Source organism: Pangasianodon hypophthalmus, chromosome 22, assembly GCF_027358585.1.
Source record: "Pangasianodon hypophthalmus isolate fPanHyp1 chromosome 22, fPanHyp1.pri, whole genome shotgun sequence".
Taxonomy (NCBI): Eukaryota; Metazoa; Chordata; class Actinopteri; order Siluriformes; family Pangasiidae; genus Pangasianodon; species Pangasianodon hypophthalmus.
This window is the reverse complement of record NC_069731.1, coordinates 16,929,533-16,946,920: the sequence shown is the minus strand read 5'-3', so window position 1 is coordinate 16,946,920 and position 17,388 is coordinate 16,929,533. Positions and strand designations below refer to the sequence as shown.

The window sequence follows — 17,388 nt, the reverse complement described above, 5'->3', positions numbered from 1 at the left end:
CTATGATTCACAACTAGTATACTGAGGCACTCATTACAGGCTATGAAGCCGTCTGGCGTGAATAAATTCGTACACTGGCGAGGTGCTGTACACAGCACGTGCAGCGGTGGCTTTTTTTCCCCTCCTTGCAGATGGTAAGCATTGAGGGCCATTATTGTGCTCGTTGTGGGGCGTCGTCCACTGCAAAGACTCTGGCACACTTTTAAAGACAGAGTGGCTAATATATGCAGGACTGATTCAGTGGCTGTAAGCGAGGGTCCCCCTCCCCCTCGACTGGAACTTCTTTATTGAAAGAGAAGGCAAATATTTGTGAGTCTCAGTGTTCACTGGAAATTTTCTCCTTTTTTCACTGCTTTCTGCTTAATGAAAAAAAAGCAGGTCATTTAAAAGGAAAGAAAGGTACAACAACACATGTTCACATAGTTAATTTTCTTTATGTGTATCATAGTGAATTAATAAATAATGATCAGAGTTTTTCTTTTTGCTGCTGTTTAGTTGAACTAAGCTGCACAAAAAAATGCTCCAAAATTATACAGTGTGTGTCCAGTTGTGGATACTGACAGCACTGCACTACACAGTTTAGTCTGTCCATGATTTAATTCATTCGCTAATAATCTGACTCTATGTGTTGAATCAGGTGTGCTTGCAGTTTGGTGCATTAGGAACTTGGCAGGATGGCGGCATTCTAGCTTTGGAGATGTGCATAAATCATGTACACTAAGATGATGTTTGCTCACTATTAATATGCAAATTGCTAAAGATCTTGCAAATTTCCAGGTGAGCACATTTCCTCACACACCTACAGAGCCTGTCACTGTCCATATGAATGCAATGCTGGTGTTTTCCTTCAGTAACAACAATCATTAATTGTTACCACTTGTTTGTGGGAACACAACCTCTTGAACCTTGGCAGTTTGTATGAAGCAACATTGAGAGAAAGTCAGCATATCACCTCTGGGCAGAGCACCAACAAGCACAAAAAATTCATTTTAATTCTTTCATGTAAATTAAGCAAACCTGTTCTGCTGGAAGGAACTTGAAGACCTAACAAACACTTTAATTTTTTTTTTTACTCATTGGAAAAAGAAGCACAATCTGTAGGCTGTGTGTAGAGACTATTTAAAGTTAGGTCTTTCTTTACATATCGTTAAGTGTTTATTATTATAGATGTATTGTCATACAAGTCACTGCTTTACACATGGCCCCATTTCCCAGTTTTATATATTTGCATTCTTCACCTTCACATCCCTACTTAATGCATTACATTAGAATCCTGAGATGCTAATAACACTTTACGTGTACCATATCAACTCTGATTGGACAGAAGGTGTTGATTAACTTTCTGTAACAGCTCTGACAGTAGTGCTGCTCGTAATTTTTTTATACATTTATATTAATGTGCTTGTTCTGATACGTTATCTTTTCTATAGTAACAGCTCATTTATTTAACATTCATGGAAGGAGTCTCCAGTGTCAGTGCTTTGTAACAGCAAGTCCCTGGTTTCTTGGTAGCATGACAAGCTGCCCTTTTTTTTTATTTTCAAGAGAGGCAGTGACGTTCCTCAATGTTACATGTTACTATAAACAGTTAAAAAGTACAAGGTTTTAGCTCTGGCAAATTGCTGTGCTATAACAAAAATAAAACACTTCAGGACATGCTGTTATAGGAAAATAATCTGCTTCGGCGTGTTTTATTCTTTACATATAAACCCCCTAAAGCAGAGGATACTGTGTGCACTGGAGAGACTGTGTGTGTGTGTGTGATATCCAGAACTGTGCGACACACTGCTATGCCTGGTCATGCAGACAAGCATCAATAATGCCTAAAAGCACAGAGGAGACAGTGAGTTAATCACAGACAGACGGACTGTCTGCCTGCTCAGACGCCGGGGCTGTCTACACAGCCAGACATCTCTTTACGGTCCCACCACAGAAACAAATAAGAAGACAACACTGAGGGTAAACATCAACACCATCACTTAATGAAATCATGCAATAACAGCAAGAGCTGCTCGGGTTTAACTGATAACATCCAGAGCATCCGGACAATGACTTGTGCTGGAATGATCACTCAAGTGTGAGCGGATTGTTTACTGTGCGTAATGTTCTCACTAGGACATGAAGACCTAACTCCTCTCAATTAGGAATGCACGATTAGTGAGCTGTGTACACACTGGTAGTTTGTCCAAAGCCCCACCCCAAGCTCCAGCTGAACTCTACACCTGTGTTGACATTGGCAGGAAGTGCTGCTTAATTCAGATCCACAGAATACAAAAGCTTGGAGCCTCTTCTTCCTCCAGAGCCATTTTATTGCACTGCTGGAATTCTGGGTCATACAGATGTGGCTTGTAAATAATGTTACACAGCTACACAGTGGTGAATTCACTCTTACTATGTTCATGTGTGTGCGGCTTGGATTTGGCCGAGCTCTTTATGGGTGTGCATTCAACACTTTCCTGTGTATTAACACTGCACCGGCAGTGCAGCAGAGGCGGTTTCTCAGTAGGAGGAAACAGGAGGCGTCATTTCTGCTCAGTAAGGAGGAATTCTCCCTCATGCCCAGAAGGGATGTTAATGGCGCTAAATGCGTCAAATGTGGCACTCGTGCTTTGTTCCACTCCGCGCCCATGTAGTTCTTGTTTTAATTGAACTTAAGAATCGTTTTTCTGAGGACACTGTAATGAGAGCAGAGTATCACTTCAAACAGCACATAATATTAGTGTTGATGATTAGATATCTAAATGCACACACTTACAGGAAAAAGCCGCCCTGACCGACTTACACAGTAATCTTCATAATTAACAGGTCATCGTCTGTGGCGTCCAAGAAGTATTATGTAATGAAATTCTGACTTTTTTGCCTTTGTATGTATGATGGTTTCCTACATTACCCACAATGCCATTGGACTACCTGCTGATAGTGATGGGATTTATGCTGAATTCAGCTTACCTCAGGGGTAGGAAGTCGGAAATCAGAGGTCACTTTCCACCTCTGTGAGGTCAAGCTGTAAAGTGGGGGAAAAACCATGAATGCCTTCGTGTTCATCGTTTGTTAGCAACAGTCTAGCCAGCTAACTGTGGTTAGTGATGGGTATTTACCTCCTCAAATCTGCGAACCGTGTATCTCTAGTCAGAGGTCGGAAATTCTGAGTTATGAGTTTTATTCAGTTGCAGCATTAGCCCTCACTTCATCTATACTTTAAGAGAGTGATGCAGCAGCGCTTTACTCCTTTAGTCTGTCCGGCTTTCTCACCTCATGTGCTCGAACAGATCAGCTTCTACAGCTTTGGAGCAAACCAGGAACTTAAGGAACCTGGTGAATATCATTGAGTCATCACAGTGCAATCGCATCACTGGCAATCAGTGATGTAAAGCTTTTTTTTTTTTTTTTTTTTACGAGATTTTTTGTGACTCATGATTTCGTCTGAGGCTGAGTCACAAACTGGAAAAGAACAGTTGGACGTTTACGCAAAACAGTGCCTTTTATATGAAACATCTCCATGAGCTGAGGCTATGAGATGCACCAGTCGCAGTAAATGAGCCCTGTGACACTGATCATTAAAAATCCATGAAGAATAAAAACATGGTTGCTCGGGTGTGTGTTGGAGGCAATGTGGAGGCAAAATATTTACTACAGGGTGTGATGAGCAGCTTGTTTTGGGCTACAGTACGTCCTGTGTTTGGTTTGTTCTCATTATATTTAGATGATTGGAAGTAGTGATGTTATGTGAGGACAGCTCGCCGGGAAAGCAGGAAGCGGCGTGGGCAGGTCTCTCTCTCCCTCTCTCTCTCTCTCTCTCACACACACACGCGCACACACTCAGTGTGTGTGTGTGTGTGCGTGTGTGTGTCACCGCCTGCGTCAGACGCCAGGAGGGAGTTTTCCACTGACGAAAAAGGCTGCGCTGCTGAGCGGTCCGCCTCAGACAAGGCAAAAACGCTTCAGCTGCTACAGCAGAAAGACACAAAAGCCCAGCCTCTGTGCGACCGTGTTTGCCTGGATTACTTCTCCCTGTTCCGTCATTTTTTACAACAAAAAAAACCAAAAACTCTATTGTGATTTTCACTAATGGTGATCGGATACTCAGTTCCTTGGTTGGTAAGCAAAAGTGTTTTTTTTTTATTAGAATGATTGTTAACATTTGAAACGTCGCGCTTGTGTGGTGCCTCTGATCGCCAGGCTCGGGGTTGGGTGAAGGAAAGCCACAGAGTTGTGAATGTTTCCTCTCGTCACTGCAACAGGGGAAAGATCCACTGAGCTCATCACTTCTTATTATGACGATGATGATTATGATGATGATGATGATTTTCATGTGAGAGGTGGATTTCGTTCATCGCGGAAACAAATCCTATATGTTGTTAAGAGATCATGTTCCTGTAGAAGAATAATTACAATAGCTAATCTACAACTCTTTGTTTATTTATTAGTCTTAAACGGGACTGGAATAAACATTGTCGGGTGGGTATGAATAGAACCTTAAAGCTGATAGTATTTAATAATAATAACTAAAAGAAAAGAAAGAACAGATGTGTTAACCTGCTGTCGGAGTTTCCATTTGAGTCGGATACATTTCAGTACTTTGAATGAATCTTGTGGATACATTCAGTGTTCGTTATGCTGAGTGTGTTAGGCAGCTCAGTGGCTTGATGACTTGGTGTTAATTGTCATTAGCATTAAACACTTTGGGGTGACTGGGGTCAGCGTGTGGGAGAAGGGCTCGGTGGTGTGTAGGCTTTGCTTGACTTTATGCCACTCAGTCTCAGCGGTTAAGCCAGAGATGGACTGGGATTGGAGGTTTGGGACGCGGATACACATCCGAGCTGGAATCCTGGAAATGAACGAGCTTTAAATGCTGAACCAATGGGAGAAAACTTTCCCTTCTGAATGAGTGTGAAATCGTGCGATGGTGTGAATGAGAGGTGCGGGATGTTGTTGAGAAGCCGTGTTACCATCATGCGTTTTGGTGAATGCTGAGCACTTGGCTCCTGCTCCATTGTGCGAGTGTGAATTCCTGTTGAACTCAGTTAAATGGTGTGATGCCGCTGTCTCTCGCGCGACCTCACTCGGGCTGTTGGAGGGAATCATGTTTCCAGTGATGAGAAGCGCCTGAGCCTTTGTTTAGATTCTGTGCCGGGAGGCAAATACACTTTTTTGCAGCCTTTTATCCAGAATACACAATGTGTTTGCTTTTATTTTCCTATTTTTATTTTTACTAGCTCACATAATATTTAATTATTGTGCCACTTACTGTGCTATGCAAAATCAAATTTAATAGTATTGTATTGTACTGAGTCTGTTTGCCGGGTGAAGTCAGTGATCTGAGACCACTTTCACTCCAACCAATCAGTTCACTGATATTACATGTTGCTCTGTTTCACATCACATCACATGTCTGGATGCAGTACATGCTGTCATCTGTAGATCCCAGCATGCTGGAAGCTCATCTTTGTGTCTCTGTGTGCTAAAGTGGTAGCCACTGTACAGATCAATGTACCTCCTTAGACAAGTTGTTCACACACACTGCTGAGGGACAGAGGGGGTGGGGAAGACTGTTGTCTCTAAAGTGCTGTAACCCAGGGGTCCCATCTGTTTTGTCAGTTTCAAGTCCTGGTTTGTGATGTACTGGATAGAAAGTGTCCCAGACTGTGGTTGACTCATGAGTCCATCCCATTTCCCTCCCTTCCTTCCCCAAGCTGACCCACTCCCTGGGGAGGTTCTTAGCAGTACTCTGGAAAGATGCTGCTTGTCCTTTATTAGTCTATTTAGAGTGAACGAGTCTAGGGATCATAACAGTGTTCACGTGGAAGACATCCTGTGCCTGCACTTTGCTAACTTTGCATTTCAGATATTGATGCAAATTGTTCTGTGAACAACGAAGATTAGGCAGCTTAATGCTCCCCAGGTAGAATTTTATTAAACACCATGTTCCTGCATTGAACGGTTTGTTTACACAAGTGTGTAACATGTAGGCATATCTGATTCTCAGTGCTTGCTGAATGACTCAGAAGAAGGTGTTGAACTCTTAATTTGCTTCTGTTAATTGAGCTGAGGTCTGCAGTGTCCCTGTTCTAAGCATTCCTGACATGGTGTATGTCTTGTTCCTTAATTAGCCCTAATTGCCATGCAAGCCTGTGGAAAACACACACAAGCTTAAAATGTTGGCGGGAACTCCTGTGGCAAGTACATCTGTGACATAACCTTCTAAACAGTTATGTGGAATGTCTCTGAACCTCATGAGGTCAATCGCGGGTTATTTTTGCAAAGACAGATTTTTGTCCTAGGCGTAGTCTCTCTTTCTGTAGCGAGATCACCGGCACATCTGGGTTCGATAGCACCGCCATGCTCTGTAAAATGCGTCACCCTGCCAGAGAAGAATTCCTGTGGCTGGAGCCATCACTTTATTTATTTGTTTAAAGTCCTCCTTCCCCTCCATCTCCCTCCCTCCCACATGAGTGTACAGGCTACTATTTGGAATGGCTGTGTACTGTGTATGGGTTGTACCACAGGAACAGAATGTCTCTGGCACAGCTGACTGTTCAGTGTTCTGCCTGACTGGAAACACTGCTCAGACGGCGTCAGTTCTCATGGCTGCACCAGCAGGTGGAGTGCGTCCCTGTCTGTGTAAAGGTGCAAACTTTGTGGCTGCTTATACTGTGGGCTGCATTTCCAGTAATATTCACACCTGCGACAAAGTATGTCAGTATCAGTGTTGTGTGCGTCAACATGCCCCAAGATCCTCGCTGATCTACACATACAGGTGTTGTGCACGCAGGAATTCAAAGTGTTACGCAGGTTTTGTTCTTGCTGTAGTTGGCACATGTCAAGTGCATGCTTTGTGCTGCGTTATCTTTTGTGGACGTGCTGCACTGCAACCTGGCAGGGCAAAGTCAATTCTCCAGCACCTGGTGTGTGTAAGTGTGTGAGGCAATAGAGAGTAGTTCAGATAGGCTGCTCTGCTCTTTTCCTGCTGTGTGCTGTTCTTTTGCTCCTATTAGAACTAGGGCAGCAGGTGAGTTTAAAAACTTTAATATTGCATTTGTCACTTTAAAACACTTTCTGGGCTTTACTTTATAGAAATACCAGTACAATACTAGTAATATGGTAATTGCTATTATTGACTACAGATGATCTGTGATTAAAAATTGTTTAAAATCTGAAAAGGCTCCCCTCATTTCCTTCATAAAACAGTGTTTTTTTGGCTAAAGCCTTGTAAGGCTGTGTGTGGACCGTATCAGTAACATCTTATCAGCACTCAGTGCTGACTGTGGTGGTAGATCTGGTTTCTGCGGCAAGCTGCTTCAGTGAACAGCCTTTTCTCTTTTCTCTACTGTGTGAGATTTACCTCCTGAGCACCACTGACAACTGCGTGGGGAATACCTCATGGCGGCGCTGCCATTCTCCTCCTGACTGCGCAGTTAATGGAATGACAGTGCTGCATAATTGATGGTCCTGCGAAAAAACACACTGTCTACTCTATCTTGCCTGCCCGATCTCATCCCTCTGGGTGGTGAGATTTATCAGGTGATGGTTCCCGACTCTTTATGGATGGCAAGCCTAGCTCTACGCTGCCGCCGGTGGTAAAGAGCCCGGTCCATCTGATATAAAGGATGATATAAAAGCTGTTTTTTAATGGAAAGCGTTTGGTGGAGTAGAAGATTGACTTCTGCTTAAATGTCAATCTGGATGTCTTCCAGGATTGCTCCTGCCTAGGGGTATGTGCGCATACACATGCACCCCCTTTACTGGAATGAGCTTGTCTTCATTGTTTCTGCCTGTTAAACAAGATTAACAAATCAGGCTGTCAGGTAGGCTGCAGTCGAGACAATGACCCACTTCTGACACCAGGGTCCCAAGCTCTTTCTCTCCCTTTACTATCCTCATAACCACCCCCTCCCAATCCTTCTGTCCACAGCTCTTAATTAAAGCTTCTCTGGTGAGCCTCCTCAGGGATTTTTTCAAGGCTTTGTTTTCTGCCAGACACACAAGGAGATCTCGGGAAGGTGTAAGGTGATCTTGTGTGTCCTTGCAGCTATGTGTATCTGAGGCATAGGCACAGGTTAAAAGGGGGCTAGATAAGCAACAGATGCTGTGTCCAGGTGCTCCAACGCTGCTAAATACTAACAATGGAAGACAATAATGCAATAATGGGTCATAATTCTTTATAATGTGGCCTGATCATATTTTCATGCACATTTCTGCAAGCACACAGCAGTTTGCTTATTGTTCTCTATATATGCAAACTCTTAGAGATTTTACTGCAGAGGCCTGGATGCAGCCTCACAGGGCCTGTCAAGACAAAGTATTACTTGCACTGCTGCAAGATGAGACATGTCAGGGTTACTCTAGGGCTCAGATATACTGTCTGTGCTTTGCATGCAAATAATAATCTTTCTAGACCCAATCAGTAATAAGTATTGTGCATGGAGGTTGATCTCAGGACTGCGGCACAGTAGGCAACAGGGTACAGCCACCTTTTATTAGAACCTTGTATGCTCTTATTGTGTAACTGCTCATGCAACAGGAAAACGTCACTGCCTTGATGGACGTGTTGTAGACGTTACTGTTTACCCAGCACACACTTGCATAACAGGGTGAGATAAAGTTGACGAAGCATGAATTTGCATGTGGAGGTTCCTTTGTAGAGTCATGGGCACATCTGATTTCGGTACTGTGCGTTGTGTATTTTGGCAGCAGATGCCACTGTGAAAAGGAACATGGCATAGTGCACAGGTTATGCCTCAATGTCTAACACATTAATGATGTCAGCACTTTTAGTCTGGGGTCTAATTATAGCTGTGCTTTACTGCTGTATCTGTTTGGGTGAGCTGTAAAATCTCATCCAAGGGCCCGGTTTTAATTCATTCGCACACTGTATATTACATATTCAAACGGTTCTAGATCTAGACTTGGATGAGAAATTATGTTAAAGATAACTGCTTGCCTTTAGCGAAGATCTGCTTGGAAGCGATGATTGAGTATTATTCAGATGCACCCAGACTTGTTAATGACCCAGACAGTGCTCCAGACTTGTATCATCTTCCAGTCATGACTGTCTGTCACTTCTCGGAAGTGGCCCTGTTAGTGGGAACTAGACTTGTTTTTGTAATGCTCTGCTCTAGCTTACCAGGAACATAGAAGAGAAGTAAAAAGCACTTGTGAAAGCTACTTGCTAGCTAAAGGTATCTTGTTTACATTTTGTATTTATTCAGTGAATCACATTGCATTACTTCAATGTGTGTACATCTTGCATTTTTAAAAACTTGCTCAGAGGTATATTTGTTCTTATCCTGTCTTCCTCCACACGTGTCAGCAGAGAGCAACAACCCACAGTAGGGCTTGAGGTGCATTAACTGACAGGGAATGTCTTCAGGGCAGAATAGCTGCATGAGCCAACAGCCACCAGGGGCACAAAAAGCGTGTGAGTCGCTGCATTCCTCCTACTCAAGCTCCTTAAAGCCAGAGGCATAGGCCAGCTTTTTCTCTTCTGTCCAAAGAATTGATTGTCTTCATCACTGCACAAGCAGTCTCTCCATGGGAGCATTGGAAAGAAGGGCATTCAAGGGCTACATAATAAACGTGCCTACTTGCTTGTGTGCCTGTGTATTCTGTGGACTCCGTTTCTGCTGATCAATGTATTTGCTCGGCTGATTGAATTTGGAAGTGGGTGAAGGGTCTGATAATTGTTGACTTGTGCTGGAGGGACTTGATTGATTGCTTCCTGTTCCCCTCACGGCTCAGGGCCAGTTGTATAGTACAGTCAGCTTGTTATTTGAAATGCCATGCAGGTAGTGTATTGGAACAAGTGAAAGACAATGTGCAAAATACAGCATGTAGATGAGGGTCAGTGGGGAAAGAACTCTTCATCATTGTCATACCACAAGTTGATGAACATGCAAATGGTGCAGCCTTTACAATTAGACCATATGATATTAAATGATCATCATGATGGTAATAAGTCTTTGTGGCCTGTTTTGTGTCCCACAGATCAGCACTTTAGCGCCATGAGTGGGCTTCACAAGAGGAAGTTTGAGGAGGTGGAGGAGGACCCATGCTACTCTTCATCCTCTCCCTCGTCTCTCTCCTCCTCTGCCTACTCCGGCTGGGACTCAGATGGCGAGAGCTGCTATTCGGACACCCTGGACTCCACGCCCAGTAACCCGAGCTCACCAGCAGCGTCGCTCAACAGTGAGTTTGGCTTCCATTTTGCTCTATCACTGTCATCTCTCAGCTTCAAAAAAAAAAAAAGTTCTGGAGTACTCTTGTAGGCAGGGTCCTCTGGGAATGAACTGCACAACCATATTTAGGAACATCTTTACCTTTTTAAATTGCTCTCCTGAAGCAGAATCAGGCTCTGAACATTGACAAGGTCACCTTCTGCCTTCTGAGCAAATTTTGTAGAACTTGGAAAGTGCAGCGCCGTGTATCCCGCACACTCACCTGCTGTTCCTCTGCCTCTCTGATGGAGATTGTGGGAGCAGTGAGGTGAAGGAAGCAGGGTAAACAGTTGTGAGATTCCCAGGATGGCAGGGCAAAATGCCAGTGAATGGGCAGGATGCCAGTAGAGACAGCCAGAGCTAGAAAGAGAGAGGGAGAAAAAGAACACACAGAGCCTTGTCCGTACCTGGCATATCCTCAGTACAGGTGCTAAGGGAGAGCTGAGAAAGGCATATGAAAAAATGAAAGCGAGATGATTCAGCTCTTCAGCTGAAACCTAGACTTTGATTAATTAATGAATCTGAAATAAAAGTGAGGTAATTGGAAACTACTCTAGTCCAAATTAACCTTTTCTTTTTTTTTCCAGAAGAGGACTACCAGTAACTTTAGCTTGTGCATAACAGTAATGAAAAGGTTCTCAAATCTGATGTGAACCGACCACTATTTTTTTTAATTAGTTGGAAGGTCAGATTTTTTTTATTATTATTATATGTGAGCATGCTTGCACAAGAATCTGATAGCCAAGGCATATGTACACGGCAGGGTTCCCAGCAGGCTGTGTGTTTTAATGGAGCCATCTGTGGAGATTATTAGCATGTTCATCCCCTCTACACACTGCTCTGCAGATAAGAAGTGTTGCATCTTCTTGAGGGAAAAGCAGCCCTGTCTAACTCAGAGGCACAGAGGAAGTGGAATTTCCAAAAGTCATGTTCCCACATTTGGTTTTTCTGTGGTTTTGTTATGAACGCCTCCTCTCTGCATAAGTCTCATTCCAGTGCCTTTAACACAAGAGGAACGTTTGGCTGGTGACACTGAGCTAGCCACTAAGTAGGCTTCAGACAGCTGTGTGTATCTGAAGTGGCTGCGCTGCTCAATCTCGGCTCCATCTGGTGAAATGTATTGCTATGACAGTCCTCCTTGATGCAGGAAGCCTCAAATTTCCAACATATTTACTCACTGCACAATTAATCTGACAGCTTAGTTTCTCTTCTACCCATCGCCGCCAAAGGGAAATTCCTGGGTAGCTGATAAGAATAAAGCAATGCATATATTAGATCCAACCAGAAGGAGGCTTGATGTTAATGTTTGGGCCATGTGCCCATCTATTCAATTCACTGATAATATATATGAAACTTCTTTTTGTTTTTCTCCTCTTAATTATTTTTATAATTGATGGTGTGTACTTTTTCTCACTGCATGTCAGTGGTTGTAGTGTTTGCATTGTCTGCCATCTTGTGGTAGATGAAAGTTAGAGCATACACTATAAATCTGCAATCCTGATGTTTACACCATTAGACCTGGCACTCTCCCTCATGAGTTCCTAAGAAAAGCAATTCAGTGCCATCTCTCAAAAACACCTACATGCACAGACGTGCCTTTTTATTCTTCCAGGAATGCCATTACATTTTTGTTTTCCCTTTGCTCTTTTTTTGACGCAAACCTCTCACAAAGCTCTCTTTTTCTGTCTTTCCTGTAGCCACCTCAATCCTCAAAAAGACCAAAAGACCACGGAGGGGCAATGTGCAGTTTGATCAGGTGACCGTCTTCTTCTTCCCACGGTGCCAGGGTTTTACCAGTGTACCTAGTAGAGGTGGATGCACACTGGGCATGTTGCAGAGGCACAGTGCACAGCGCCGCTACACGCTGGCAGAGTTTGCTATTGAACAGCGCCGCCTACGGCGCGAGAAGATCAAGAACAGAATGAAAGAAGAGAAACTGGAGGCTCTGAAACAGAAGGTATGTAAAATAGTTTCCTAAGACCATGAAGAGACTGCATAAAACACAAGCAACAGGAGATCTTTAACTGTCCCCTTGCCCTCTCTAACAGCTGACTAAGAATGGTACACAGGAGTCCGAAGAGGCGGACCGGCTGACTGTGGATGATATCCCCGAGGAAGAGATCGATCTCAGCGGTGTGAACTTGGACAGTGGGTCATTCCTCCACCCCTACCCATCCAAGAGGCGGCACGCCATCCTGAAAGCAGCCGGAGTGAAGAAGATTGACAAGGAAGAGAAGAGGCAGCTGCATGAGCTGCGCATGTCACGGGAAGACTGTGGCTGCGACTGCCAGGGCTTCTGCGAGCCCGAAACCTGCAGCTGCAGTTTGGCTGGCATCAAGTGTCAGGTGGGGACCATAGTCCTCTAAGGCTTCATATGTACATTAGCCCTGGTCAGAGGTTCTCAATCTAGTCCTTTGAGATTTTCATTATCATTTTAGCTCTAATTCCAAACAGAGACTGACCTTGACCTGACACGGCTGTGTTTTTTAAACAGAAATGGACACCATAGTCCTGTGTTTATCTACTAATTAATCAAATGAATATAATTAACAGTATTTGTAGAAGTGATTATAAAGTATTTGCATTTTTTTTTTTTATCTCATAGATGGACCACTCATCCTTCCCCTGTGGCTGCACCAAGGATGGCTGTGGGAATACAGAGGGCCGCATTGAGTTTAACCCCAGTCGTGTTCAGACCCACTACATTCACACCATCATGAAGCTGGAGCTAGAAAAGCGTCTGGAGGAGCATGCTTCTGAAAATGAGGCCACTTCAGATGAGCAGCCCAAGATGAGCTCTGGAGACCTCTGTCCAGCAGAGGGTGGCGGTGAGCCTAACAGCTCAAGCTTTCATTTCAACTCTGAATTGGCAGCAGCTGAAGAGAACAGCTGTAGTAGTGACATGACGGACTCCTCTAGTTCTTCGGGTCAGAGCGAGGACTTGGAAGCGGCTGACGCACCTCAGAGTGAACAGTCCTCTTTGGACGTGGATGAGAACGGACTTGCACAAATCCTGAGCTTCAGCGACACTGATAACGATGAATGCTCTCTACAATGCAGGGATGCCGGCTGCAGCCAAGAGCAGAGAAGGACTGAGCCGTCGTCTGTAGGATACGGCATCTTCAGTACTGTGGAAAACGTGGACAGTGATGATAACGCTTGCACACCACAAACAGACTCTACAGACAGAGCGGCGGCTGTGTCCGAGCTCTTGGATGAAAACGCAAATCAAGACGACACACTCTTTCACAGCGGATCAGTTCCTAACACACCGTCTCCTACGATCGATAATTACATGGACCTGAGCCTCTCCTCGGAGTCTGACTTGGAGTTCTTTGACGGCTTCCCCTGTCTAGGGCCCAGCTCGCTGTACAACTCTCTCAAGGAGTATGAACATTTGGACAACTTTTTTCAGTTTCAGTTGCCTGCCCACCCCAGTTTTCCACAAGTCAATGACCAAGGCACCGGTCTCTTGGAGTCGCTGATTGGTTTGTCAGAATCTGTACCAGAACCACCTGCTACGTTCACAGACAATCAGATGCTGGAAGAAGCCATGAAGTTGTCTGTGATGGAGTATGTAAAAGTCTGAAGTGGTGGACGTGTAATATTAAACACTATGAAAAAGAGTATACAATTGTAAATGAATACAGCTTTAATGTAATTTTGTAATTTATGGCAGCCTCTGGCTATCAAGGCCATCAAAATTTGCATTAGTTGCCTTGAAAATGTTAGCAGTCTTATTATTATTATTATTATTATTATTATTATTATTGCCATCAAAGTGGCAGCTAATATTTCGGTTTAAAGTCTTTGGCTGCCGGGCTAAGAATATTTGTACATATGGCCAGGAAGGTTGAGCTGAATTTGTCACCCACATTGGTGTTACTAATATTATTACTATTGATAAGATTATTTATATGAACTTTACACAGGGCACAGATGGGAGTCTTTAAAAAATGCTGATTATGCACCTCAGGGACTTTTTCTAGCTTTTGGAAGCAATGTATTGTGACCATACATCGCTGTGATGGACACTATTTGGCTCTTCTGAGAATTTCCACCAAAACTCAAACAGCATTTTAAAGACCCCTTTAGGGTTTTTCCGTCTCTGTCACGTTTGTACGGTCTGTACGTAATCACAAAGCTAGAGGAAGACTCCTCTTTTTCCACAAAATGGCTCATTGGGATCTATAATGGTACACGAATCTCCCCAAAGGCTCCTCAATTAGCACTTTACCTGTGAAAATATCGATGAAACTCAAGTGGGGGGCGGATGGGTTGCTGACGTGTTGACTCCTTTGCATTCAGTAGAGACGCCGCACCATTTTTTGGTGTTTGGAGCGTCAAAAGTTAGCACAAAAGTTAAGATACCGAGCATTTGTGTTATTTTATTAACACGCCATGAATATTTCAGTTTTAAAATCTCATTAAATACTCATTGTGGAGAATCATTGCATAACTGTGATATCTATTTACCATTACTACTTATTACTCTATTTATTCCTTAGGTTTTGAGTTTATTTATTTATCTCTGAACACCAACTGAGTATCTGAGCCACTCTGAGCTCTGGAAAAGAGAAACATGCAGCTTCTTTGTGAGATTTTTGGGCCGTTTCTCGACGCTCAATCCATTCACATTAACTAACTTGTGTGACACAAATTTCAGTTAAATTATTTCACGTTTCATTTCAGTAGTATACTAATTTATTAAATAGTTGCGCAATAAAAAAAGAGCGGTGTTAAAAAGTTTACTCTATGTGCCTGTTAATCTAAGGAGCCATGGTTGCTGGTCTATTGTAAAAAAGAAAGTTCTTTTCTAAGTGATAAGCGTTAAAAAAAAAAAACAACTAAAAAAAACAACCTACCTATTTCCTAAGATCAGAACTGCATTATTGCCCTTGATGTTGCCTACAATATAGAGAATTACACTAAAATTTTCTAATTTATGTAGATTTGAGAGAATTCTAATCTCTATCAGTGACAAACTATTTTATTAAAAAAAAAAAAAAAGCCAATTTTCATCAAATATTGAAACATTTGTAATATATTAATATAGTTACGCATATAGTTATACTTCTAAACTTTATTCTGGCCAGAAGTAAAAGATTATTTCTTTGTAATGCCTTTTTCAGTTGAACCGAGACTGAGTTTAAGCTAAATTCGATTGTATTAGAATGTTTCAGCAGAAATGATTGACCACATAGATTGTGGGTGTAAATGATTAGTTCAAAAAATCTTTTGGATAAATTCTGCATATATTATGCAAAAGTGTATCATATTATGCAAGAACAACAACATAAAAAAACCCACAGCGTTTCGTTGCCCATGTCTCAAACCTAAAATGAAGGTGGTAAAGCTGTAATGTCCTCGATGGAGGAACATGTAGACATGATGTACATACTCCACCTCCCACACTTAGTTTCTACAGCTTGTGTCAACGTTATAAAGCTATTGCATGTGAGATTTATTCACATTTTCGTCTCAGTATATGATTTGCAAGCGCAAAACTGCACAATCAGAAACGTATTTGCTTTTTGCCTTCATGTGCTGTTCTTGAAACACAACATTCATTTCCATTCTCAAGAGGGCACTGCTTTTTGCAAGTACGCCTTATTTCCTTGTAAAGATGTATCACTCCTTATGAAGAAATGGAAAATGATGGGTATTTATTAGGCATAATTATTGTATGTTTTGATCTACAATGCTTTTGAAAGTGTTTCTTAATTTCGTCAGTTATGTTGTACATATTTTTCAGCTTAAATGGTACTACAGAGCAAACCGAGCTGCTTTTTTTTAAAATATATTTTCACGCTCAACAGGTAAAAGCTGTTCATTTCATTCAAGTCATTTGACAGTAGTTTGTCATTTCAAAATAAAAGTTCAGCTTTTTCTTACATGCTTCTTTGTCTGATCTTTCTGCTAACTTCAAGTACAAAACACACACATTTATCCCATAACAATAAAACAGTACATTCTTATACCTGAATCCAACTTATGTGCACTTAGGGTCATGCTGTTATAGGAAAATAATCAACAACGGGGTGGTGTGATGAAGCACATCACATTCTATCTATCTATCTATCTATGTATCTATGTGGAGTTTCTGTTCCCTTTCTTTTGACTCTCTCTTTTGATATTATAAGCAGTTACTTAGGTAAACAAAGAACAAGGTGGAAACCCTTTCATGTGAGATTATTGTGTGATGTGTGATATACACACACACACACACACACACACACACACACACACACACACACACACACACACACACACACACACACACACACACACACACACACACCACCCACTAGGTGGCGACAGTGAATCAGTCATTTACAGGAAATAAAGCGTGTAGCTGGAGGGATGCAATAAATAATACAGGACTGATGCTGTTCAGTAAAGAAACTAAACTAGTCTGTTAAAGCAATGTATAAATAGGTTTTAACTTTAAAAATATGTATATATCTGATTATAATTATAATTAATTATATTAATAGCGTACTGATAAGAATAATACGCCTTTAGTAGAGCTTTAAGGTGGACCGGAAATTTCTAATAAACAGCTGAATAAAAAGCCTCGTGTAAAGCGGAAACTTCCTCGACTTACCTTAGACACGGCGAATTTAACTTTATAAATGATTATAATGTTTAATTTATCTATAACGTCTGAATTTATCTATAATGTCTCTCTCTCTCACACACACACACACACACACACACACGCGCGTGCGTGTTTTTTAGTTAATATGAAAATATGCTAACAGAAAATATGCTAACAAGCTAACTCGAGCGTAGACAAAATCTTTTTAACATTTTAACCTTCTTCTGTAAGTTAAATGTTAAATGTCCAGACTCTCTTTTTCAATAATAATAATAATAATAATAAAGTTATTTACAAATGAGCTCTTGTCCATCCGTTGCCCGTTACTGAATTAATGAGACTGGTTAAATCCTAAATGAGTCATTGGTCCCCACTCAGGTGCACTATATAGTGTTAAAAAGAATGGACTTCTAAAGCATGTGTAGTGCACTTCATATTCAGTACACTGCAATTTAGGATTCAGTCATCATTTCAACAAAATTCAGGTAGGTTAGGATATAATAATAATAATAATAATAATAATAATAATAATAATAATAATAATAATAATAATACACCACGGCGCAGTTAAAT

The 17,388-nt window shown here is 42.0% G+C and overlaps 1 protein-coding gene and 1 long non-coding RNA gene across 2 annotated transcripts; one reads left to right on the top strand and one right to left on the bottom strand.

Moving 5' to 3' along the window:
- Positions 1 to 511: 511 nt before the first annotated feature.
- On the bottom strand, positions 512 to 3,268 carry LOC128317212 (uncharacterized). Its single transcript, XR_008300761.1, has 3 exons — positions 3,099 to 3,268; positions 2,950 to 3,004; positions 512 to 2,675 (listed from the first exon to the last, which is right to left on the bottom strand). It is a non-coding gene; the product is annotated as an uncharacterized LOC128317212 (long non-coding RNA).
- A 431-nt stretch (positions 3,269 to 3,699) lies between these two features.
- csrnp1b (cysteine-serine-rich nuclear protein 1b) lies at positions 3,700 to 16,108 on the top strand. Its single transcript, XM_034298006.2, has 5 exons — positions 3,700 to 4,098; positions 9,985 to 10,185; positions 11,912 to 12,171; positions 12,263 to 12,559; positions 12,820 to 16,108. Exons 2-5 carry the CDS (start codon positions 10,002 to 10,004, stop codon positions 13,801 to 13,803), a joined length of 1,725 nt encoding a protein of 574 aa, XP_034153897.1. The 5' UTR covers positions 3,700 to 4,098; positions 9,985 to 10,001; the 3' UTR covers positions 13,804 to 16,108.
- Positions 16,109 to 17,388: the final 1,280 nt, after the last annotated feature.

What these genes read in the sequence shown, in the direction of transcription:
- csrnp1b (XM_034298006.2), top strand. Translation starts at nt 10,002, where the DNA reads ATGAGTGGGCTTCACAAGAGGAAGTTTGAGGAGGTGGAGGAGGACCCA. An exon ending in TGGAGGCTCTGAAACAGAAG is followed by an intron (nt 12,172 to 12,262) that starts GTATGTAAAATA and finishes CCTCTCTAACAG; the next exon opens with CTGACTAAGAATGGTACACA. An exon ending in TGGCTGGCATCAAGTGTCAG is followed by an intron (nt 12,560 to 12,819) that starts GTGGGGACCATA and finishes TTTATCTCATAG; the next exon opens with ATGGACCACTCATCCTTCCC.